The 26,493-nt window shown below is 40.2% G+C and overlaps 1 protein-coding gene across 6 annotated transcripts in view; it reads right to left on the reverse strand.

The window, feature by feature from the left end:
- The window catches only part of DMD (dystrophin), a 978,378-nt gene that overhangs the window by 77,470 nt on the left and 874,415 nt on the right, over positions 1 to 26,493 (reverse strand). For 2 of the 6 annotated variants that reach the window (XM_063392999.1, XM_063392994.1), the window contains one exon: positions 858 to 919. In XM_063392999.1, coding sequence (XP_063249069.1) covers positions 858 to 919 — 62 coding nt within the window. Of the gene's footprint in view, positions 1 to 857; positions 920 to 7,522; positions 7,795 to 26,493 lie in introns of those variants that run through there. The other 4 variants (XM_063392995.1, XM_063392997.1, XM_063392996.1 and 1 more) reach the window with 4 other exon arrangements.

The raw sequence follows: 26,493 nt of genomic DNA on the forward strand, positions 1-26,493 counted from the left end.
GCAAATAAGCCTGCACAGAATGCTAGATCTGACAGTCCTAGTGCTCAAGCTGCTTTATGTACGTGTGCTGTACAGACGTAACCTCCTTTATGAATGCAGCATATTTACTGATATTTCTTTCAGCAAAATAGCTTAATTTTTATTATACCCTCTATTATTTATTAACACAACCATTAAAATAAAAGAGTTAGCTATTAAATGGCCTGCCAAGCAGCCTACACTAGAGCATAGATTAACCTATTTTATCTTGTAGATGTGCTTCTGTTAATAAATTCCAAAGCTGCTAAAAAATGAAAAAAACAACCCTCCACCAGAGAGGCACATCTGAAGTCGTAATAAGCATGCAATTTGGGTATTCAAAATGACATCATGACAGCTGCTATGCCTTCTAAGTATTGAAAGTGCTTTAAAAATAAAGCAGTGGTAACACAGTTTGGCAAATTGCTTCAATTGGCTTCCCACCATCCAAAAGTCAACATTAACAGCAGCTTGGTTTGATTTTTTTCATGTTCCTTTTGTAAAGTAGATTAGACAGTGAAAAGATTCAGGATTATTTTTTTCCAACTTCTGTTCCAGTCTTTCAGGAAAGAGATTGTAACAATACACCCAAATTACTTTATAAACCCAGCGTACATTTCAAATGTGCTAACTGAAATACATTTATTGCTACTGCATGTTTGAAATGTGTGCCTTATGTATTTCCCTTGCAGAAAATTTTAACCTTGGTAAAAGCTCTGCCTCTCTCTTAGACTTAATTTTGGTTTGCTTCCTCTGGAAATCTTTGCCTTAGCAAATCATTCAATTGAAAGAAAAAAAAAATAAATAAAAGTACCAAACATCTGGTAGAGATGTCTTACCTAATGACTGGTAAAGCTCAGTCATCTTGGGATGATCCCAGCAGGTCGTTTGCGTCTCATGGCTACAACACAAAACGTGAGAGTTAGTAGAGTGGAATTTCTCTCTCCATCTCACAGCAGTGATGCAGGCTGCACACCAGAGCACGGTGCCAGGTCTGTGCCCACAGCTTGGGCTGCTCCGGCGGGGGGCTCAGCAGTGCCAGCCAGGAGGCATTAACCTGGAGCACTTCCTCCAGGCAAGGGCTCACAAAATAAAATTAAAAGGACTGCTAATATTAATCAGACGACAAGTATATCAGTGTTTTGAGGAATTTGCAGGCAATTCTAATGAACTCATTGATTTGTACAGGTCGTTTTCCATTTGCTCCAAACTAGAGGACAGACATTTGAAAGGGTTTAGTTCTTACAGTTTCTGGAAACTCTGACCAGGCACTGAGATCCATATTTGACTTCTTTTCCCCCACATGCTCTCACGACCCTTTCCCATGTGGTAGGTAAGAACTACGCAACACAGCCGGTCCAATCCTTCCTTTCAGTCCAGACACCTCTGCTAAAGAGCCTTCTGATCCACCACCAGCTTAAGCCACTTCTCAGGCCAGTGCTGCACCCTGTAGTGACAGCCTCTTCTAGAAAAGACTCTTGGCTGCTCTGCTTGTTCCCTGGGACTCCCAGGCCCTTTCCCTCGCCCTGGAGGTCCCTGTGCAGTGTCAGATGGCAGAGCTGTTGGGAAGCCAGGGAAAAGCTGAAGCGGGGTTATGAAACGCTGCAGTATGACCAGAATGTAAATTGGAGTCTCTGCACTGAGGCCAGCAGCCTCCAGCCTTGGAACACAACGTGTTGCCCAAGGACAGGCAGTGTGAGAAAGTCAACTGAATGAAGTGTTAGTGGATGTAGTAGCAACTCTTGTCTCCTAAGGTTATACTTTTTATAAGTTTGTTTTTTAATGATAGCATAGCTAACATGATTATGTTTCCATTAACATAGAAGGCTTGAAAGAAAATTCTCCTTATCTGTCCTGCAGCCAGTAAAGTCCCATTCACAGAGAATTTACTAAGAGACAACCATGAGTCTCCATTAAAAAAAAAGGAACATGTATGTGACATACCATTGCTAGCAAATACATTTGTCATTTCTGTACTTAAAAGCAGCCATGCAGGTTTCAACACGCGCACTTCACTCTGGAGAACACATGCAGAGGAGCAGAACGTGACCCACAGCGCTGCGGAGCTCCTGGAGCTCACACCTCCTAGCTCCAGAGACCAAACCACCACCCAGCAGCACCTGTGCCCCCCACCGTGCCCTGGAACATTGGCACAACAAGGCTGTTTTAGAGAATAAATGGCCCTTGAGTGCTCCTTTTGAGGCACTGATGTTCCCAAGTGCACATTTACCCTTTACAGCCTAAGAAGAGGTAAAACTTCCAGTGTTACCACTTCGACACCACCTCCACTCAAGGAAAAAGAAAGTTGTGCCAGGTTTTCTTAGTCTGATTTAAATTTGGCCTTAAAAGACAGGTTATTTATTTGATTCCTGTGAATACTTTAGTGCCCCAGTAACCTCTATATGTTCAGCAGCTTACTATATATAATATTTCCAGATTTTGCTCTGTAACTGCAAGAAAGAAGGAAAGAGATCACAAGCACTAAGCATAGGAAAAACCTGCTGTACAGCTGCCCTAGTTGAGCACAGGGTTTTAAACAAGCCCTGTCTCAACAATCTCAGCATTCCCACCCCTTCTCAATTCCTGCAGTGGCCAAAGGCAGTGAAAACAGGAAAAGGGCACCACAAGAGCAAAAGCAGTCTTGTTCTTTGCTCTGTTAAAAAATGAGTCCTGCAAAGGGAGGTCAATGCGATTGTATTCAGAAATCTCAGCCTGGTCTGGGGTTTTTTTTGGTTGGTTGGTTTTTTATTCCCAGAAACTGGGCAGTTTCAAGTGAAAATCTGAGGATCTGAGCCACCTGCATCTAAGCTCCTGCATTTCCATCCTGCTTGGTACAGGCAGGTTCTGCAAGGAGAACGTAGCATCAGAACCTGTGATCACACTCAGGCTTTTTGAAGAAAAACAGAGGCAGCTTTATTCCTAAAAACTCGACTGCGAGAAGCCTCTACTGATAAAACAGCACTCCAAAGGAAAAGAAGATGGAAGTGCAGTCATGGCAGAAAACCTTGTAGCCAGAAATGTCACAAACAAACATTCACACCTGCAGACCTGGGGTTGCAGTTTGTTTGCACCCAACGTCAGTCCCAGACCAAGAGCTCCCCAAGCATGAGCTTGGCCACCCTGGCTTGCTTCCCCACAGGCAGATAGCCCCAGAAGAGGGGTATATTTGAACAGGAACTGTACCATGGTTTGTACGCTGAATCACGTAGCAAAAATGAGAAAAAAACTTTATGTGAACAGTTACAAGAAGCCTCTGAAAATAACATGCCTTTCTTTATGAAATTAATTTAGTAGCCTCAAATTGTTATATGGATAAACTAAATAATTTCAGACTCGTCAGCTGTCAACCTAGCAGTCTCCAAAGAAACTTATTCTCCATAAAAACATTTAAAAGCCATCAGATATCTGGTAAACTTGAATATAGATACGATTATGGACATATGCCATGCTTGTGTGAGACAGAAGAACAAAAGAATCATCTTAGCATGAAAAACTAGTACCAAAAATCAAAGTTATACCTATGGGTAATTTAACGAATTTTTAATTTTATTTTTTTTATTGTAAGGCTTAACCACATATCAGTGACTTTAGTGTGTACGGTTTAAGATTATGGCATTTACTCAGGTTGAAAATACACAACTGCTTTCGAAAGACCTTGTAAATAGAATTGTCTTTGCCAAAGAAACACAGGACTCCAACTGCTTTCAGATATTTTTAATACCCGTAACCCCAAACCTCTACTCAGTGTGATTTTCTTTCATAGTATAAGATTAATTATCATGGGAAATGCACATTTTGTAAAGAATGATTTAATTTGCTTCATGTGCAAGTGACAAAGACTGAATTTGCAGGGCAGATGCATTTCCCCTTTTGCTTTAATTTTAAACTTCATCTCAATTTAGAGGAAATATTCCTTTCCTAAGACTACAAAAGTCAAGCCAGTAGAGCCCCTAACTCTTGCCCCACCAGCTGCCCAGCAGTGAGTGGGGCAGAGTGCCCTGCTGGATCCCATCCCCGGCAGGGAGCACCCAGCTCCCATCTGGTTCCAGCCTCGGAGATGGGTTGGCCAGCCTCAGCACCCCTCTGTGATCCTGCAGGAGACAGAAAAGGCTTGGAGGGAGCTGTAGAGGTTGAGTGGCCGTACGGAGCCAGGGCAGACTTTGCTGGTACTTTACATGCAGAACACAAGAAGGCTGCAGATATTTTGCTCCAGCTAAAAGGCGTTCGCCTCTCAACATCTTCAGCTCAGAAAATTATCAACTATTCCGCACACAAGGCCAGCTCCAGGAAAGGTTAGATTCCATCAAGGCTATTCTTCGTAAGCCTCTTTGCCATTTTCAAAGGCCATTTAATTGTGAGCTCTGGGGTTGGACCAGTGGGGGAGGATTTGTGTGTATGCCCTTATTGTGAGCACCGTCTGAAGTGAAATGCCAGCTCAGCAGTTTCGGGCAGCCTCAACCACACTTGGGAATGCTGTAGCATCCTTAATAGATCTGCAGCAAAGTGTTTGCCAGAGTTTCAAACTCTGGTGAACAAGGCCCTTTACAGCCTGCAAGTCAGAAAGACTTCAAAAGTGTACTCTGAGTCCTCTTGACTAGCAGCAGCTGAAGCAGAGTGAGAGTCTGTGCACAAATAAGTACTCAAAATGCTTTTCCAACAAACCACCAACACAAAAAGACATTAGCACACACAGTCAGCAGTTTTGAAATACTGCACATGCTCAGAGAATATATTTTTCAATTTGGCTCTACATTTAGGTCAACTAATTTGATCACTAGTTCATAAATGGCAGGCATTCTGAAACAAAAATTTAAGTGCACTCACTTGGCTTTTTTTCCTCTTTCTCACCTGACCTGAGCTGCAGAAGTGGAAAGGAAATTAAAACGAGGCCTGAAAAGAAGACGAGCAGCAATGGCTAGTGGTGGCATCTTGGCATGGGTGTGACTGGCACACTAAACACACTGATAATTCAGTGGGATGAAAGCATAGTCTTCACTTGATACATCCTATGGGAACCACAGGACTACTTCATTAAAGGATGATTATATTATATTAGCAAGGATAATTTTTATATAGGGAATTCTGTCACACTATGCCTGTGTGAACTCATCTGCTCCTGCCAACAGCAGAGAGATTTGTCTCTCATCACTGTCAGCAGAGCCAACAACACACAGGACTGGGAATCTGAAATCAAGAGATGATATCCTAACAGACACACCGGCTGAATTACAATTCTCTTGTTATGACTTGATCAGTTTGGACAAAATACAGTAATTTTTTGTTCATTCTTTTTATATTACTTCTGAGCAACCCCAGCAGCAGGAGGAGTTGAAAGCAATGCTCCCCCACACCCGAATTCTTGCACAAATCCCCCCCAACATTCCTGCACCAGCCACGCCGTAACATTCACAAATCTTTTAACTGTTTTTGATTGCACTTCTTCTCCCTTACACCTTTAAACAAAAATAAAACAGGTCCCCTGTATTCACTGCACAGCTCCAGCGCAGAATTTTAGGTTGCAACTGCAGAGTCCTTTTTGAACTCTTACAGCCCGCTTCATTGGTGATACCAGAGCCGGTTGTGCCGTGCTTCTCCCCACACCCTTCATCAGCAAATGCGACATGAACAACATATGCAAACGCATAGATGTGCATAGAATTAAAAAATCTATCATGTAGCAATAAATAGTTACATATACTCACAAAAAAGTGCCAAAATTATAGTGGCATTGCACAAAGCTCTGAACTCATCCCTTTTCAAACAACATGATTTACAATCCTTCTCACCTTCTGGTTTTACGATGAATCAAACGTTACTCCAACCACCTTATGACTGTTGTCAAAAAGCCAAAGTAAACATGATAGTCACTTGGATTTTATTAAACTAACCTAAATGCAACTGAAAGAGTTTTTTATGAATAGACAGTACCTCTCATTTAAAAAGAAAATGTTTTCAGCAGAAGATGACAGTGACTGCAGAGAAAGACTTAATATTTCTCTTTTAACAGTGCTTCATTAATTCCTAAGCTAAAACAAGTTAGTGCTATGGAAAGTATTAGCAATGTAAAAAGGTGGCACTCCTTTGTGCTTTACAAAGAACTACTGTTTTCATCTGTAAATCTAGAGACTACTGATCTGTGCAGAGATTACTTCTGTTTAAGCCAAGGATCAGCGTCTCTTCAGCAGGAATTTGACTTTAGCCTGTTTTATTGGCTTTTGAAAGATTTATCAGACTGCTGAAGGCAGGCACCGATACATATTAAAGTTTCTTGCCGATACTGGAAATGAAAAATAGGAGAAGAGCCAAATATCAGCTGTCAAGTACTGAATAGTAACCCTTTTTTTTCTCCCCTTGATGTTAAACATTTATTTTGTCTGCTCTGTCAGGGGAAAAGATTCCCGCTCAGTGGCTTGGTTTGGGTGAGCCTTGCCCCCCCTGGCTTGTCACTCTCGGCTGATCTATTTGCTTTCCAAAGCCTCTCCTCTCCACTTCTGCCAAAGCAATTTCACTGCAGGGTCTTGTCAAATCCAGGCTCAGACAAGCGATGGCCTTGAACAATTCCTTAGTGCTAAAAAGGTCAAAGATCCCCGATATTAGCAGGTTCCTCGTTTCCTCAGCTCTGCACACATACGCCTGCAAAAAAAAAACCCTCTCTGCCCAACTCTGCAAGACACCTCCGCTGTCCCAGGCTGCAAGATGTTTTACAGCAGCTATTAAAAGGCAATATAAGGTGCCATATAGCAACAAGAAATACAGCACTTGCAGTGCAACCGCCCGGAGGGAATCCCCTCCCAGCCTCTTCTGCCTATTAACTTGAAAGATTACATCTAAGCATGAAATTACGGGGGGGGAAGAAGCCATACACCCCGAGCACGTTTGTTTTCAGGAATTCCGCTGAAGTTCACGCCCGCCCCGAGGTGCCCCACAGGCGAGGTGCCGCTGTCAGCACCGCGCTATCCCCAAAAACCTGCGGAGTAACGAGGAGAGCCCGCGCATCCCACACCTCCGGCACTGCCGCGATTCCCCGGCTCGGCTTCTCCCCTCGCCAGCCGGCACGGGCACAGGGATCGGCACAGGCACCGGCACAGGGATCGGCACAGGTACAGGCACAGGGATCGGCACAGGTACAGGCACAGGGATCGGCACAGGCACAGGTACAAGCACAGGGATCGGCACAGGTACAGGCACAGGCACAGGCATGGGCACAGGTAGTGCCACGCGTGCGTGCCGCTCACACCGCCATCTCCTACGTGTGCCAACGGGGCGCATCCAGCGCCCAACTACGGCCTCGGGAGCGGGGAAAAGGCGCCGAACCAAACGCCCTTTCAAGTTCTCAGAAGAAAGGCGGCGGCAAGTTGCGATTTCCCGTGCAGGCGATGACAGGCTCGCCGCCCGCCCGGCGCAGACGGCGGCCGGCCACGCCGCTCGCCCCCGCCGCGCAGCGCGGGGTGCCCCGGGCCGCGCCCCCGCCGGCACCTGCCGCCCGCGCCCGCATCGCCCTTACCCCCGCAGCTGCTCCCTCATGGCGGCGGCTGCTCGGCGGCGCCGCGGAGGCAGAAACAGCGCGTCCGCCCAGCCCCGCCGCTCAGCGCCACTGCGGCCGCCCCGCCGGCAGGGAAGGACGGCGGCAGCGAGGGAGGGATGGAGGGAAAGGCAAGGGAGGGAGGAGGCGGCGCTGCCCCGCCCCGCCCCGCTCCCGCCCGGCGGCGGTGCCGGCGCTGCACGCCCTCAGCCCCGGTCCTCCCCCGCTCGCCCCGGCTGCGGGGCGGCTGAGGGCACCTCGCCCCTCCCCGGCCGCCCCGGGGCTGTGCAGCTATTCTGGAGGAAGCCCGCGGGGCGTCCTTTGATTCCTTTTCATTTTTCTGGGTGTTCTTTGCCCTGGCGCTGGCCGGCCGGAGAGAAGGGTGTGCTGAGAGGCGGCAGATCAGTTCGCCTTCAGCGGGCTTGGGAAGAAAACTTAGCTAAAAAGTGCACCGAATTCAGGCAGATTTAAAATGAGCCTTGACCTGCACTTTTTTTTTTTTTTTTTTTTTTTTTCAGCGTTTAATTTTGGTGTTTAAAATGCCGAGTGTTTTATTTATGAGTGGAATCAGGGAGTTTCATTTCTAAGGGCTTGCCTTATCCCCGCAGGGAAGGAAGGGTGAGTTTCTCCCCTGGGTCTGTCAGTGCAGAAGAAATAGTTCTGCTCATGCCGAGTTACTGTCGCAAGGTTTCCTTGCATTAATTCCTACACAATATGCATTGCACAAAGAAAAGCCAACAATCTCTTTCCCGTGTCACAAGCACTTCAAATCAGCATGGCCAGTCTCCCCTCATGCATGTTGTACATCTGTGTCCTTTATTTGTTAAAATAAGGCTCCCGGTCCTTCCCACAACCAAGCAGTTTTTTAATCCTTACATATTGTGATTTCCTGATAAAGCCACCCCAAAAACAGTCTTTCCAATCAGATTCACAGAATGGTGTAGGTTGGAAGGGACCTTGACGAGTATCTAGACCAGGTTGCTCAAGGCTCCATCCAGCCTGGAACACTTGCAGGGATGAGGCATCTCCGACTTCACAGGGCAACCTGCTCCAGTGCCTCACCACCCTCAAAGTAAAAAAACTTCTTCCTAATATCATATCTAAATCTATTCTCTACCTTTCAAATGTACAAAAGAATCTCCCTGTTTTTACACTGGGAAGATGCACGCCTAAAAGCATGGAAAATTCATCCCACCCCTGTTACATGGATGTCAGTAAGCATTGAAGTTGGAGGGTATTAGCCTAAGCACCAGGAAATTTAGGGCTCCCCTTAAGGCTCCAGGTAGTTGTACTGGATTTTAAGAAAAGTTCAACAAACAGTTCAAGGAAGGCCCACAGGGTTTTTTTTCTAGAAGCATTAATGTGAGAGATGCTCAAGGTTCAACCCCTCAGGCCCTCAAATGTAAATAGAAAAATTATTGGAATTAGATGCTAAATTCTCATAGTTTCTAGGTGATTTAGATTGTTTTAACAGGTCCAACTCATAGTTTTCAGTAACCTTGTATCTGTAATACTACCCCAATATGGAAAGAAAATAGAGGAATAATTTTTGTTAAACATAAGTCAGTCACCATGTTAAAACTAATTAGACTATCAATGTTCCATTTAATTCAGTGGACCTGGTATTAGTTAAATTGTTTTATCTATATCTTAGTTTTGACATGAATAAACTGGCTGAAGGCTGTCAATTGTGTTATATCAGCAGTCTCACATTTTTGCATTTTTTTAGCCGAGTTTTAAGAAGTGACAAAACTCTCCTTAAGTCTTTAAAATAGGACGATTTTTATCCTAGCTGGGAGGAACCTCAGGGTTCACTGCAAGGAGAGAGCAGCTGCTCGTGTCATACAAAGGGATGGGTAGCCAGAGGCCAGACGTTTCACAGCAAAAGTGGTTTGTTTTCCTTCAGAAGTATCCAGCACTGATTCCCCGATACACATTCCTTCAATTTGCACTGCTTCTGGAGCTTCCTGGCCTGCCTGAACAGAAGCTTGATGCTGCTGTTATCATGCTGGTCTTCTTTCCCATACAATAGTGCCAAGTAATAAGAAATTAAAAACCAGTCTGAATTTCTCATACTTTGCATAATCTTCTTTCTCCTTGAGTTACAAATAAAGCATTGTATTCAATTAGACTCACAGCAGGTGAAAACCCCAATTAGTGAATCCATTTTCTTGGCTCTTTTTCCCTACCTTACACCCACACAACACTTTTTTTTTTTTTTAACAATAAAGGGTAACTCTGAGTCATTCTCCAATTGAAAAGCAAATTAACCCTTTGATCTCCCAAATCAAACTATTACTCACTCAAGAACATCCAGGGCAAAATAAGAATGTTGAAGGATTAAGGGATTAAGGCCTATTGACTTTATAAATTGATTTTTTTAAAAAAAACTCTTTAATGTAGTTCTGATTGTTGTCTCCAAATTCAGAAAAGCTTTTGATTGACCTGAAAATTATATTTTTGCTGTATAATGTGCACAAGTAATACCACTCTTACTCCAAATTACTTTTAAACTGTCTGTAATTTATTACATAAATATATTTTGTTTGCAGTGCAAATTATTACTGTATTTGGCATTTGTAACGGAAGCCAATTTTTATGCCATACTTAATTTTAAGTCATTTATTTGATAGAAGATAGTCACCTCCCTATAAAAAATAAAACAGGATTACAGAGTAAGCAGATTTTTAATTCCTTGTGGTACTTTTCTAATGCAAGGGCTACTCAGTCAACTTGTGCACCATATAGAGATCTTAATCAGAAGAAGAGCAGTGTTTATTTCTCCTGTCCTGTTGTTTTGACCTGGACTGTATCTAATCAGTGTATCTATGTCTTCAACATTTGATAACACCAGGTGCTTAAAGGGAAATCATGGCTGTCTAAAAAATGAGGGATGATATTTAGAAGTGGTCTTATTACTCCAAAACTCTTACAGAAACAAAGAAAAATAGAAAGATGACTTGGATTTGCAGTCAGTCTGACTGCATTGCTCACTGTCCAAAGCGACACAGGAATTTCTGTATTTAAGAAAGCAAATTTTTCAGTTTTAATAAGTTCTTCTCAGAATGTTGTCCCTTTTGATGGAGAAAGAGCGAGAGTCAAGTACAAGTTAAAACTAGTTATATGAACATAAAATAATTGATTCCTAGGCATTAACACTTGAGTATATATCTTTTTAAGTTTTATGTACAAGATTAGCATCATCACTCCATGTTACTGACAGATGTGGAAACCCAATTGCAGAAATGGGTAGAGACTTGCCTGAAACTAAGGTAGACATTAAAGGTACAAGTTTGTTTGTAAGTTTAGCATTTTATGAGTTAGAAAACTAAAGCAACAATTCTTTAATTTTACTGTCACTGAAAGTGAAGATACAACATTTTCCTACTAGCTAAGTCTTGCTTCCAGAGCTCTCTGAGGTGTGTAGCCTTCATCTAAGTGTGGCTTTACCATTTCTTAGTTATCTGGGCAGTGGATTAGCTTGCTTTGCATTTAAGAAGATATTGTGGTGCCCTGCCTTTGGCTGGCTAATCCGTTACACTGTTTGAGTCTATTTTCTTTTTCTTGGTATAAATAAATGCTAAAAATCATTTGGGATGGCACAATGGCACTTTCCTGGATCATGTGTCTTAAATACGCTCCAAGGGCTGACACCTCCAGGGTGTCTGGGCAATTGTATACTGCTGTCTCAGAACAGCCAAGAAGAGAATACTGGTTTGGATTCTGCTAGTTTGTTTTGGGGTTTTTTGTTTTATTTTTTTCCTTTTTGCACATTACCACTTAAAGCGTATTAAAATACTGTAAATGCAATGAAAAATAGTTTTGAAATGCTCCATTCATTTTCCCCAACACTGCACTGTAAATTAAAGACCTAGTAAAGCATTTGTAGCTCAGTATACTTAAAATCAGTTTTTTACATCATAGGGTACTGGGGAAGGAGCCTGCCACTCCCTGTCCAGAGGGAAACGCAACCTCTGTCCCACATGAAAGATGAAAAGCTGGTGCTTCTTCTTACCCAGGGTTTATTCTCCACACTCTAAGGCAGGTAACTGGCAAATGGAGCTCACAGGAAGTTTTTTCACTGAGATATTCTTGGAATAGACAGAGGAAGATATATCCTCTTTTTAATTTTTTTTAAATTTTTTTTTATTTTTAAACTAATTCTGCAGTAAGTATTACAGAGCTTGTAGCAATGTAATGCCCGCTATAGAAGGTGTTGGTACCCAGCACGTGTGACGGGAAGACTTCTGTTCCTGCTGAATGCACAGAGCACAGCTTTCACATTCCTTTGGGCTGTACTTGCTTTTACTACAGTGAGGACACCTGATTAAAAGTGAAATCTTAGTCACCCTACAAGATGGGTACAATGCAGCCTCAGGTGCAGCCTGTGTGTGCCTTATGTTGCACCGCGCTGCATGCTGCTGCTGAAAGGTGAATGAGAGGGTGCCTGTCATTTTGAATATATTAAATTTATGTATGAATTCCAGCCTGAGGAGGGCTTGGAAATGAAAATTTCGAGAGGCTGCATTTATTTTTTAGGGTGATAGTGACAGTAGCAGAGTGTTCAGTCTCTACTGCCATGAGTATGACCTTGCAAGGAGGAGCAGAGCGGGGCTGAGATTGAGTGTGATTGCACACATCGCTGGAAGGGGTGGATAGCACATCCCGATCCCACCAGCACCAGCAGCTCTTCAGGTAAGCTCCTGGAAACAGCAAAAGCTCTTTTCTCCCTTCCATAAGAAACCACAGCAGAGAAAAAAATTAAGGAAGGAGTAACCCTTACTCTGCTGGGATGGAGATGGAGTGTGAATAGTCCCAAATATAGGAGGTCAAGAAGCAAAATGCTGACATAATGCTAGAAAACTCAAAGTAGAAAAACCCCTTCTGAAGTAAGGTTTTTGGAAAGCTAACAGGAGGAAAAAAAGAACATGTATATATTAAAAAAGAAGACTTAAAATCTGCCAACTGAAAACTTGGGTCAACCAAAATTGCCTGCTGATCTATACAATGCACTTGAAAAATTATAATTAGACCATAGTAAATTCTTGGTTTGAGGAATCTGTATTGGCAAAATGAATGGTTATCATTATAGGGAGTAGGACTGAGAAAAAAAATGCAGACTAATAAGGATAAATTAAACAAAGCAGCAAAGACAAACTCCATTTCTTTCTTTTCTTTGCATGCCCAGTTGGAAATAAATTATTGTTTTGCCTCCTGTAGGGATTAAAATAAGAAGGATTTCATAAACTCTCTCACTCACTGGCTCTCTTTTCACCTCCAAATCTTTCCTTCTATGCATAAAATTATGTGTTGCAAACACAAAAGCTGGCTTACAAAATCGTTAAGTTCTCTGCTGTTTCCTATCAATGTATAGATCTCAATATCAGGAAACTCTGTATCTTGCAGTCCTGTCTCACTCAGGCACAGAAAATCTGATCCTAGCTACTGCACACTCTGCATTCCCAATCCCTAACAAGCTGCCCCCTCTTCCAAAAGTTTTCACAGACATTAAAGGAAAAGAATGCCTTCTTTTTTTTCCTAATTTACTTCTTGGTTGTGTTGCATTCCATAGTGTACATATTTTTGACATTATTAAATCTATTTTTTGTGACTAATATAATCCAAACAGAATTTTTTGTCTTACATTGGGGACTTTATTTCAAAATGTCTTTATGCAAATATCATATAGAAGAGAAAATACTCCCTTGGAGAAAAAAGCCACTGAGATCATGCTAGGAGATTATTTACTAGGATATTCCAATGGTAAGGCTGCAGTTAGGTAGTAAAAGAAGAGAATAATGAAATCTATGGCATTTTTTGACAGCTATATACAGACATGTTCCCAGTCAGGCAACTAGTTGGGCAGACTTTTTACCTTTGAATTAATGCATTTGTGTTTTGCTGTCTGTATTCTGCCTTTATTTTAGCAATGGATGCTTTGCTGTGTTCTCACAGAAACTTGTAGTTACAATATATGTTGAACCTGTCCCAACTATCTTACTCTTTCATCAATGATTATAATATACCACACATAATATATAATTCAAACTCAGGAGGCCCTGCCTATTTATATGTACACACTAGGCTCTTTCATCCTCTTCCCAGAGATGTTGAGGCCATTGACCCTAACAAAGATCAGTTTGAGATCTGCTCCTAACCTTTTCCCTTGATTTGCCATACAGAGCCTTAGTGGGATGATTCTCCCTTCCTGGTAAATCACATTGTTACAGTCTCAAAACTAGAGAGTCTTTAGCTTCTCCCAATGCCCTGGTGTAGCATGAGCAAAGCTTAGTCCTTCTGCATGGCAAGACTTCTCTGCTCTCCCTTCAGAAATGCCTTAGGTGGAGATCCAGAAAGCAGAGCACTGCCCTTGGGGAAGGAACCAGCCTAGGGAAGGGGATGGCAGAGAGCACAGCTACACCTAACTGGCCTCACCAGTAATTCCATCAGGGGAACTCCTTCATCTGATACAGGTGACATTTCTCATCATTTATTTGCATAGAAATGCAGCTTCAGGTTCAGGGTTGTGCAACTACTCCCAACCTGAGGTCAGCAGGGAAAAAAAATGGTGGAAAGCAAAAGCTTCTCATCTGTCATTTCTGAAATGGAACTTTTTATTTCATTTCTAAACAATTTCCTATGAAAAAAAATACTTTAGCTAGAAAATGAGACAATTGTTCATACTGTTCTGGCAGCACCCTTTAATGGCGAGTGGCAACAATCTCATCTTGTCCATGCCAAAGATTGTTTACATAGTGTTTATTAATTTATTAAAATTAGTGTTTATATGCAGGCATTTGAAACAACTACAGGCACACAGATGCCTACATTAACTGGGGCTTCCAGACAGATGAACCAATATCAGCTATAATGAGCCATGTCCTAGGGCACAGATATTATTTTATCCTGATTGAATCTAAAAGTACGTTAGCACTTAAACACTTCAGTAAAGAGGGATATAAAGGAATTTTGAGGCAAGATAAAAGTTATTTCTTAGTAAGTGGATTTCACTGATGAAAAGGATTTCATTTAAGTATCCTGTGGCAAGTCTAAGCATTTATGCTTTAGTACATGCTCCACGTAATTCCAGACAGTTTCTACACCTTCCATTTACCTAACTATAATATGATTCTCCCTACAAAGTAGTGCTCCCAGCCTTTACACTTAGATATCTTTGTGTAGCTCCTCCCATCCTCAGCACAGTAGCTGGCAGTTAATTCAGGGAAGAATCCTGTGGGTGCTGGCTGATAGGAAAAAGTTTTGCTAAACTATATTGCACATTTTAAACTTCATGCTTATTGAAGCCTAATAACAGCATTTAGTGGAATTCAATATCTAGGTGCACTTTCAGTATTTCATATATTACAGTTGAGCCAAACGTCTCACGGTGCATCTCAGCAAGGTCTCAAATAGCTTCCAATTCTACTGGCATCCTTTCATTCAGTTCTCTGATCTCAGTTATTTAACAGAAAATGGAATCTCTTAGGGAAAGAATAAACATGAAAAATGATTATTTCCTTTCTTGCAGCACAGCCAAATTTCACTGTGAAAAATTTGCAATGAAAATCAGAAATGCCTTGTCTGCTGCCCAAGTCAAAGAGCCTTGACATTTATGATCAAAGGTACAGATGAATTCAAGAACCTCCCATAGCCCAGTATTGAATCAAGAACAATGGTGAATGTGTTTAGCTAAAAATCAGCCCAAATATTTTTTTTTTCTTTCTATACTGAGCATTTTTCCAGATTGAACTAAACAAACATTTGTATTTGGAACTATTTGCTGCTTCTTTAGGAAATTGCTTTCAAAGGTGCAATCTAAATCCTGAACAATTCACACAGCCCTAAAATATTAAGGATTTAAATATTGGTTATGGTCCATATTAACATTCTTAGTCTCCTGCTGCTACATCTATCTCCTCTGAACACATTATCAGAAATGTCAACTTACTGATCTACCATATCAAAATCTTCAGTTTTTTCTAAAATAGTCCAGCCTTAAAGAGAAACTTCTTATTGCTAGTACTGAGTGAAGTTACCCATCTTTATCATCTCCCTCACTGCATAACACAGAAAGCCAGATTATCTTAATTATCTTAATTTTTCTGATAGTCTTCATTGTAAACATTATACTTCACTGAGCTTTAAAATTAAAAAAAAAAAAAAAGGGAATTCATGCAATGAAAATAATCATTTGGTGATGACAGTAGCCTGTGTTTAACAAGAGATGAAGAAAGTGACAGTTTTTACTAATTATTTCCATGTCAGCATTGTACATGAAACTTGCTTTCAGTTTGGAGAAAACCAGGCCATTGGGGCTATGTCTATGTTGCCATTTAATTAAATTATTTAGTCCATGAAATAGCCAACAGAGAGAAACTCTCCAAATGTGGCAATATTTTGGCTGTTTGAATGTTCTAGTGGCATATTATCTTATCTTATCTTACACATATCGTAATGTGTGTCTGCCCTGAGAATAATTGTCATTTCTTGGTCCAAATTTGCACAGTGACCCTTTACATACTGCTGAGAGGTAGATGGCCCTACAGCAGGCCATGGTACTCCTCTGCTTCCACTTAGTGCTCCTGTGAACCCAAAGCACGATTTCCTTCACATTTCTGAGTTCTGATTTTTAAAATGTAGGGTTTTTTTCATTTCAAATTATCTGGACTAATTCAGGAATTGATGCTGCTGAGCTGCTGGAAAAAAACCCATGGTATCTTTCTGAAACAAGCTGGGCCTGTCCCTGCAGAATAAATCCAGCACATGAAATGGCTGCAGCCTCTCCCTGCACTGGGGAGCCAGAGGAGCTGTAGGTCAGCTCAGATGCCTGGGATTTACCTGACAGGCAGGACAGTCACAAGTTCTTTGCTGGCTATTTCCTCAACATTTTGTGATGAGCTTCACAAAGAAATCAGTTGGTAATCAAAGTAATATTTTTTAAGCAGGGAATTTTCTGTCCAGAAAGCAACTAATCTAACAAAACCAAGCCACTACCAATGAAGTTTGCTGAATACTTTATATGTAATTTCCAAAGTTTGCAGCAGTCAAATTTGCTAAGAAAAACAACTCTTATTTCCACATTTTTTTTCTGTAAACTGGCAGAATTTTTGGCAGAATTATCAAATTGAGGAAGCACTCTCAATGCATACCAGCATATCTTTCTTAGATTTTCTTTATATACAAAAACAACAGTTTAGGTAGAAATTTCTGTAAGGAACTGGTAAAAGGCAGGATATAGAAGAATATTCATCTGCTTGCTTGGACTGTCTGCATTCACACAGCACTTCTTCATCTTGCCAAGTTTGTGAGCTGCAAGAGCACAGTGTGTAGTGACGCTGCTCTAACCCTTTTAGTGCCTTGCAAACTACACAGTGAGCTAAATTTTACTTCCAAACAAAATTTTGGCTGCATTCCTTTGTGAGCACACGTTGTTCTCGCTCTGACAGATTATCCCATTCTCTTGCTTAAAACAATTTGATGCATTTTTCGTTTTTTTAAACTTGTTCCTAGATAGGCCCAGTTTATATAATAAGCCACCAACTCCAACATTGAAAAAGACAGTTCTTATTTTCTTAATTTAGGTCATTATGCTAAAATCATATTTTCTCTACTTAGTTTTTTTTTGTATAATTTGCAATTATGAGGATATTTTTAAATACCTTTTAGAGCAAAATTAAGTGTCATATAGGTTTGTTGTTTTTGTTCCTAACTCAACATTTAATTAAATGCTAAGTTTGACATTGCATAGTTTGGTGAGAAATTCAGCACTGGATTTCAGTGAATAAAAAGAATACCTAATCACAAGCAATGCAGCAGTATTCTATGATTCCACATTATTATATATTGTGTAAATATAATTGGCTTTACAGTGCCTTTTAAACAGAGATGAATTGCTCTGATCCTCCCTGCCTTCAAACCATCAGACTGACCACAAGTAAGTATGTGGAATTTGAGGAGTAGTATGAGTACTAAATTGCTAAAAATACTGCCTCACCAAACCTAGGTTGTTATATATTTATATGTAGGAGCACAAGTGAGAATGCTATTTTTAAGGAGACTCTTAAAATTTATTTAATTGGTAAAAAAAAAAAAAAATTGGTCTTCACTGGAGCATAATGGCATAATATTGTCTTATAGTGAGGAGTACATGTAGTAAGCACAGGGAATTTTAGGCCTAACTGCATTTTCTGTCAGCTGATATCTTAACCTCAAAGGATCATCTGGTCAGGCTCTTATATGGTGTGGAGTTAATGAAAAAAAGTGGTTACATCTTTTGCAGCCACAAGAAGAGGACAAAGGTGGATAGGGAAGCAGTGGATATACAGTATAATAACTTCCAGCTGCTGTATCATCTGTCTACGGGTAGGTATGGTGAAATAAATAAATGATCAAAAAAAAACTAATTTAAAAAAACCCCAACAATGTCAGGATGAGTTTTTGTAAATAAGAACTTGCAAGACAAGTGATATGAAAGCAGCAAGATTATTAAAATGCAGTATCTTATTTATTATACATTAGGTAGATCAAAGCTGCTCAGAGATAACAAGGCACTGATTGGGGGTTGCCACCTGTTTGGTCTCACTAGCTGTGGAAATCTGTGAGGTGAAGCTGTGTTAAAGGTTGTCAGTACATGCTACACTTATGAATGGCTTGCATTCATAAAAGAACCCCAGATTATTATTCTGCTGAAAAGATTTACTCATTATTCACCTGCACATACATTACTTTCTTAGTGAAGACAAAAAGGATATGTTATGTAATTCAGGAAGGTCTCAAAAACAAACAAACAAAAAATGGCAGACAAATGCTCTTACTTGATACACGTCACTTTAATATGGTGGTGAAAAGACCTGAAGAGTATAAAATTAGAATATATTTGAGCTGTTGTTTGGGAAAGTGCTGAGCCTTGCAGCAGACTGAGCTCAGAGAAGAAAGATTGTGGCAAGCAAATTGTCCAGGAAAACTAAAGTCTGGACAATGAGGCAGGAGGCAGTTTTGTAGATGTTTTTTGGGTTGATTGGCTATTTTGTCTAACCTTTCCACAAAGAACAGAACAGCTGTGACTTAAGGAAATGTTTGGATGTAAATGTTTAACAGTCATTGGCAGGATCTACTGAAGAGCAAGTTGAGAAAAGCTGAAAATCTGCACGATGCAACAAGGGAAGGCAGGGCAGCGACAATCTTTGTCAGTGTCCTTGAAGTGTGCCACAGAACTGGCTAAAGAGCTGAGCAGAACTCCAGTCTGGAGATGTCAGAGCACCACGGGGCTCTCAGGTCTTTAAATGACTGTTAGTAGGAGATAAACTTAATGCATAACAGCAAGAAAAGGGGAGGCAGTAAGAGTAAGGTCTCAAAGTCGGTGGAAACTTAATTTGAATGGATAAAGCTGGAGAAAAAGTGTCTAAGTACTTTAAAAGTCATGTGTTCCAAAAGAAGAATGGTTTGGGAGGTCTCTGGGTGTTATAAACACACCCCCTGACCAAAACCAAGTTGGGGCTGACAGACGAGAAATGCTCCCCTTGGCTGACTCAATTCAAAGCAGAGAAGCCTACTGTGAACTACATGATGTGAGCACTCTCACAGGCGAGTTTGATAAAGGATTCACACTGACAGACTCTTTTCCACTCCTTATTTCTAGGATGGTGAACAAATGCCCCAGAGCAAAGCAGCGCTGAGGGTTTTGTGCTCGATTTTCTCAAGAGAACACCGTACAGATACAGATTTGCGTCTTGCTAGCGGCGAATGTTTATTCCACAATATTTTGGGCACTGATGTGAAAAAACATGATACATGAGAGGGAATGCTGAGAGCCACATTCTGATCCCTTTTAGAGCACTAAAACAAGAAGTAACTTTGCTGAAATCAATGAACATATCTCTCGATCCATGCAAGCTGCTTTAAATGCAGAACTTAAATTAGATTTCCAAACTTCTGGCAGCAAGTCTGATGAGAGCCTAAACTGCTACCACCACAACCTATGAGTCCTCTGGTTCTTCTGCTCATTTCAACAAGTACAATGAAATATTTATTTCTCCTTCAGACTGGAAACAGGAGAAGATATAACAGCATATGAAATTAAGTTTTAATGTGTAATAACCATATTAGTAAGGTTTTAATTGCCTTTGTGCCATTAGCACAATTAAAATAGTGGAAAAGCAGAAGAATGAGGAATGTGCAGTAACAAATATTTGTCAAATACAAAGGTATAGAACACTGTTTGCAATGGAATTGTTCAGTAATATTACAGCTGTATTAAAAGCATAAGCACTTCCATTAACCAGCAGTAATTACGAAACAAATAAGGTAAGTGCAACTATAGCCAGAAACATAATCTCATGGTAGTTTATATCAAAATAGCTGACTTGAGATTCTGAAGCTCCAACCAGTGTTTGGAAATGATGGTGAGCTCATCAGCATGAGATCTTTGGGAATCAGTTTTCTAACCTCTAATTTTCAGGTGACACTTAAGGTAATCTGAAGTATAGAGCTAAGACATGCTATTCAACAATGGTGTCCTACTGGCTAAAAAGACCTCACTGCTAGAAATCTGGAAGAAATTTCTTTCTAAACACTGAAGTAAAATTTCAAGATGCCTGTATTCCCAATTACTTGCACTAAAAGTTTATAGATGAGAAATAAAAATGTGGTTTTGGTTTAGTAGTTCTAACTCTTGGTTTTTATTTTTTATTCCTGTAATCATTGACATTTCCAGCTACAAAATACAGTCTGTTACACTTAGGGAAACAGCTGCAAGGCACTTATTCCCACTCTCTGGGGTTTCTATAGGCTGAGGCTGGGTATGATTTTAAAGAAGAATAATTTATGAAACAGAAAGTTGAGGATATTTTATTTGCTTACTTCCAGAGTTTACTCTCTGTTAGGGAAATCTGCAACTGGCAAATCTGAAATCCATGCTCACAGAGGTGCATCTCCTTCTGTATTTCCAGACCAAATGCAGAAACATCTTTAATGAGGAACAGCTTCAGTAGTCCCTTTTTCAGGGATTGCCTAAGTAGAAAGTACATACGTATATTTGGGGAAGCGCAGCATTTAACTGTTTTGGATAAATTAGAAACTGGCAATTTCCTCTCATTTCCCACACCATTGCTCAAGGATCTGTGTGAGAGTGAATGAAGTTTGGAATGGAAAACAGTAGTCTGTCACAGATCCTTCCCCTGTCACTTTTGCAATGAACAAGGCTATCAACCCCTTGCAATTTAGGTAAATATTTCTAATGGTGTTATAGTTCAATTACTGCAAAGAGCTAATAATTTTAAAAAATCTCCAAAGCTGATTTAAAAAAGGTGAGTTACTTAATTGATGATTATAAGATTCAGCAATGCAAGAAACTAGTATTGAACTTAGATTTACAAAGAACTTGCTTAGACGGAATGCTAGGCACAAAACTTTTTTAGTTAAATGATGGCTACATTCTGGATTCTGTGAAAATTACTCTTTTTGTGAGCTACTGTCTTCCACTGAATTTATCTGTGAAGATCAAATGGCAAACTTCTGCAAAGTACTACATTTCAGCAAGGATCTTCACTGCAGTAAATATGGAAGTCTAAAAAAGAGAAAATTAACTGTTTTAGCATGCTGTATCTCTCAGAAAGCATCTGACAAGCCACAAAAAAAAGAAAAAAAAAAAAAAAAAGTGGAGTGAATCAGCACAGGGGGAAAACGAACTTGAGCAAGCAAAAAGGTGCTTCTGTAAAAGAAAGAGCTTGAACACATAAACATATATGTAGGTATTTCAGAACCTCAGCGTTACTGCAATCTACTTCTGTGTTAAAGCCCTCCAAGAGCCAAACACCAAATGGCAAACCACCACGGATAGTTTTTAGTTTAATCTGAGAGTGATTTTGTTCAGATATAAAAGTATTCACCATTTTAAAGGTTTTTTCAGTTCTACAGGTTTTACTAGCTGAAAAATTAATCAATACTGCAAGAGCAGGTACTAGAGAGGCAATCACTGTATGAAAATGTGCCCCATCTATTAAAATACAAGAATATCTTTCATGAAATGGGTAACACCCCCAGCTTTTACAGCACTAGAGTGTATTTACTCGTTAAAGACTCCTCTTTGCAAAATTATGCAAAATGAAGTATTTTAAGAAGATGAAGAGGAAAGAAAGAATCTTCCTGTGCCAAATTAAAACCCAGAGACATAATGCTAGAGAACATTTAGTTCTGAGCTGTGCTTGTTACTGAAAAGCCAGGATACTGCGAGGTAAACCAGCAGTCCTGCTGACCTGTTCATCATCTACTTCCACTAACATCTTTCCTCTTGCCTTGCTTTTCTTAACCCCTCTCTGCCTGCACACAAAATGTTTGTTTCTAGAGGAAAACTGCTGTGTTCCTGGTATTGATGATGTGATTTCCATTGAACCAGACCTGTGTGAACAGGATGCTTCTAGGTACATTTAGGAGATGTAGTGCTTAACTGTTTCTTGAACTGCAAAATATTGCTGCAATGTGCTTCCAGACAATTCAGTCCTCTTTAAACTCTGAGGAAGAAAGGTAGCCAGCACTACCTCTTCCAGGAAAGGACATTGGAGTGTGCTGATAATCTGCCTTGGTCTCCTTCAGCAGAAGATGCCATTTCTGCTCTCCATAATTCTCAACTGTGCATGACGAGATGATATTTGAATATTGTTTCACTGGACATGATGTGTGCACTTACATTTCAGTTCCTGAGAAGGGGGAATAATGATATATAAATAGCATCACTTAACCACCAAACCCATCACAGAGGACATACACTCTCCACATAACGGGGGGACTGACCACGTTTTGTTGTGCATGCATTTTTTACAGATTCTCAGCAGAATCTGCTGCTTGGTACAGATTCTTGAGTAGAGGTGACAGACTTTATATGAAACTGTACCACTGAGCAGCAGGCTGGCAAGGGATAAATGTCACTCAGGAGGTTACACATACACAGCTGTAGAGATTATGAAATTCAACCTCTGCTCTGAAAAATAAACACCTTGAAAAAATTGGGAAATCCTAAAACAGTGACATCAAATTGAGTATAATAATTTTACCTGTAAGATACGGTCTTGAACCTTTTCTATTCATGAATGACAAGTGAAGAAAAATCTTTTTTTGGAAACAAAAGCACAACAAAACATTTGCTGTTGCCCTGAATACTAATGATGGAAGACTGTTGCTATGGTGATGCTAATTTTAACGCTCTTGCCTGTGGACTTCATATGAACTGCCCGTTTTAACTTTTGCAAATGTCATTTACAAAATGAAAACCCATTAATGACTGGTGAGGGCACAATGTTCCACTTTAATTAGAATAATAAGGAATGCTGATGCACAAAGTACAGGTTTGTGAATTGCTACAAAGCCCACACTGTCAAAATTAATTACCGCTGATGGGGACTTTGTTCTAATTTTTTTTCTAAAGGAAGCTTTAGAATAATACAACTGTAGCTTGACTTGAAGTTGAAAGCAGGCTCTCCTTTTAATAGCAAGGTGGAATAAAGAAATTTCTGAGACTGACAGTATAGTAAAAAGTACAACAGAGATTAGAACTGTGACTGAGCCCTGCTAAAGGAGCACCAGTTCCAGCAAAGGGAAAATACAAGTGCCAATGCTGCCAGGGAAAAAAAAAAAATCAGCTAATACTAGCTCAGAAAAGCAGTTAGGATTTTGTAAATAGAGTTGGTGTTTTTGAAGAACTTAAAAACAAAAATAAACTGAGTAGGTGCTGGGATATGGTTCTGATTTAAGTTAGTGGGGTATTGCTGTGACTTGTTAATTGTGAAGTGCTGAGACAAGTAGATGATATTTAAAAAAAACCCAGCATAGATAGTAATAGTAATCTCTTTTTTAATGCACCAAGCCCTTGCAAATCATGAGCATACATCTCTCATGAGAAGGGAAAAAAGTTGCAACTAGCATTTCTAATTTTGGGACAATGTCTGAGCATATGAAGTAGGTGCTCCGCTGCTAACAGCGTGTCAGTAGTACTGACTGCAGTGAGGAAAGCAGACTGCAATGAACAGCATCACAGACAGCTGCCGAGAGCACATTACACAGACTAATTGTTATTATTAAATATCTCCATTGTAGCACTGCTTAGAGAATCTGATTTAGAGTTGAGATCCATTGTGTTGCATCCTGCATTAACAGAAAGGAAACTTGCTTTCTCTTGTGAAGAGCTGAGCTGGTGAAGGACTTGATTTGTTTTTATGCTACAACTGGTTCAATGTGAGATTGCTGGAAGTGTGACTGGTGTGAGGATGAATAGCTGCTAAAATATTTTTCTAAATTCTCATTCATGATAAACTATGGGTTAATGAGTAGCTGAACTTTCTTCCAGCATGAAATCCACTCTGAGTCTATTGGTATACTCCAGTACTGTTTTAAAACGGCCTGGCCAATTTTGCCCTTGAATTGCTGGCTATTGTGTAAGGCTCTGTACTTAAATACAGCTCTGCACTCAAGATGTCTGGAATTTCATGGTATTGTACTAAGGAGAAATACAGCAACAAATACAGCTTTGACTGAGAATGGCTGTGTCTACCAAGTCTGACTGTAAGTTTTTTCTGCCCGTGATTCACTAACTCAGGACTCGCTTTTGTTTTGCTGTTAGGTTTGTGCAGAGGTAACTGGCTGACCACTGACCAGCACTGCCACCAAAGACCTTCTTCAGCCAGCACACTCTCTTCATATAGGGTTGTTCAGACAAGGGCTTGATGTTGAAAATGCCATTGACTGTAATTTTTGCAGATAATACCTGTGTGCTCTGTGCTGCTGCTGAGTGCAGCTGTGTACCTGGTGGGATGCACAGCCGTGAGGCAGAGCTGCTCTTGAGAGACAGTGGACTCAGGGCTAAGCCACACTTCTGCAGGACCTTGCCCTGTGATATATAATCTCAGAACAAGAAGGGACAAGGCTCTCTTCTACTCAGTAGGAAAAACCTTAGCAGCTAGCTGGAATTCAGAGGGAGCCAGAAGCAAACAACAATTTACAGATATGGAACTGATGTGCATTAACTGACACTTGTAAATCAAGCTTCTCAATACACAAAGGTTTAGAATTTATGGAATTAATCTGAAATAGAGGAAATAACCTGAGAGAACTGCCTCACAGAAAAATGTTACTAAACACCATTACCAAGACAATTAGATTTTTAAAGTTCATTCTCCAGATAAGAAAGTGGTATTTCTGACAGAGTCCCTTGCCAACACTGATGGACAAAGAATTCAAGGGGTTTAAGTTAATGGACCCTGCTGTCATGGAGATTTCTTTGGGATCAAGATCACCTTAGTCTTCTTCAATACATATTGGACATCTGGATAAGAAAGGACTATTTTTATTCGTTAAAATCCTCTGTTAATCCATATGAATGGGTAGAGTGTAAGATGTATCTGCCTTTTGTGCAGAGGTTCAGTGAAACAACACCCAGTGGTATGTAACTGAGTAGTAAAGATGCTCCAAGCTGTAATCTGGAATTAGGCAATGAAAAGAGTAACAATGCCTCCAACAACTTCTAAGTTCTTCTCACATATTTCATATTCTGTGGAATAAAAATTTTTTAAGCTCTTACAATTCATTTTATAACTATTGTTAATACAGTGAACACAGCACCTTTTAATGAGGCAATAATGGCTGAGGCTGAATTAGATTACTGCTAATAAGAGCAACTGAGTACCGAGTAAAAATCTCTCAGAGGAAGAGAATCAGAAAAAAGTTGTTTGGTGTTGAAAAAGGAGATAAATTATCCTAAGGACAAGCAACACTAAATGTGTAAGCAGGCATAAAGTGCACAGAATAGCCAACAGAGGCAGCAAAACATTGTGTAAAATAATAGAAACTTCAACAGAGAAACACTGGTGTTTGAGAGAAAACATCTATTTTGAGCTTGGGACTTAATAACCATCTAATGGCAAATGCTATAAACAGGAAAGAAAACTGTAATCAACAAGTTTAGAAGTTATCAACATAACTAAATTAAACAAAACTGTGAAAGGGGAGGTGGGAAAGTAGAATAAAGAGGGTGGTGGGCTGGAGGCAGAGTTTCCAGTGGGAGGTCTGGATCTGCAAAGGGAGCATAAGAAAGAAGTTAGAGAAGAAGCAAACAGTAAATTATTACAAGGGAAAGCCTGACTGCAAGCCAAGAGAAGGCATGAAAGGACAGCAGCAAGATGGTTTGTTGAAAGTGGTGGAATGACCTAGAAGAAAGTGAACGCTGAAAAAATTCTTGGAACTGGATGGCAGGAAATTGTTAGTGACCTTATTAAGAGCTGTTTTAGGGAGAAAATGGAACAGAAGCTAGAAATGACTGGGCAGGAGAAAAAACATGGACTGGAAAAAGACACGAATTCCAAGAAGAAGGAGGGCAATGTTCTGCATATTGAACAGTGTTAGAGAAAAGATTTGTTTTGTTTTATCAAGGACAGTCTTGAAGAGAAACTTCCATGTAAGGAAAGAAGGAGCAGATAAGCTTCAAAGAAAATACATCACTAGAAATCTAAAATCCTGAACAAGTCATTTTGATATGCTCCTAATGTATAAGGGACTGAAGAAATCAAGCAAATAGTCTTGTTCTCTATACCCAGCTACTTGATGTCCTTTGCTAATTTCTTGTTGTGAAGTACATCATCTGTAACTTGCTATTACATCAGAGAAACTCATTGCAAACAAGACTTTTCTCCTTCAAACAAATAGTGCTTTTCAATCCTATTTCCCTCACTGTGACAAGCCCTTTTCTCTGAATTCCTACTGCTGCAGTATTAGGGTAGCAGGTGATAAATATATTTTCCTTTGTTGGGAACAGACCATATAGTTTATCATTGGTTTAGTCCTCCTTTTTTTTTTTTTTTTTTTTTTTTTTCTAATTTCTAAATAATGCTCACAAAAACAAAAAGAATGAAAAACTTCTCAAAAAACCCAAACAAAAACCTTCCCAAAAACACAAACCAAACCTGCAGAGA

The sequence above is a fragment of the Prinia subflava genome, chromosome 3, assembly GCF_021018805.1.
Source record: "Prinia subflava isolate CZ2003 ecotype Zambia chromosome 3, Cam_Psub_1.2, whole genome shotgun sequence".
Taxonomy (NCBI): Eukaryota; Metazoa; Chordata; class Aves; order Passeriformes; family Cisticolidae; genus Prinia; species Prinia subflava.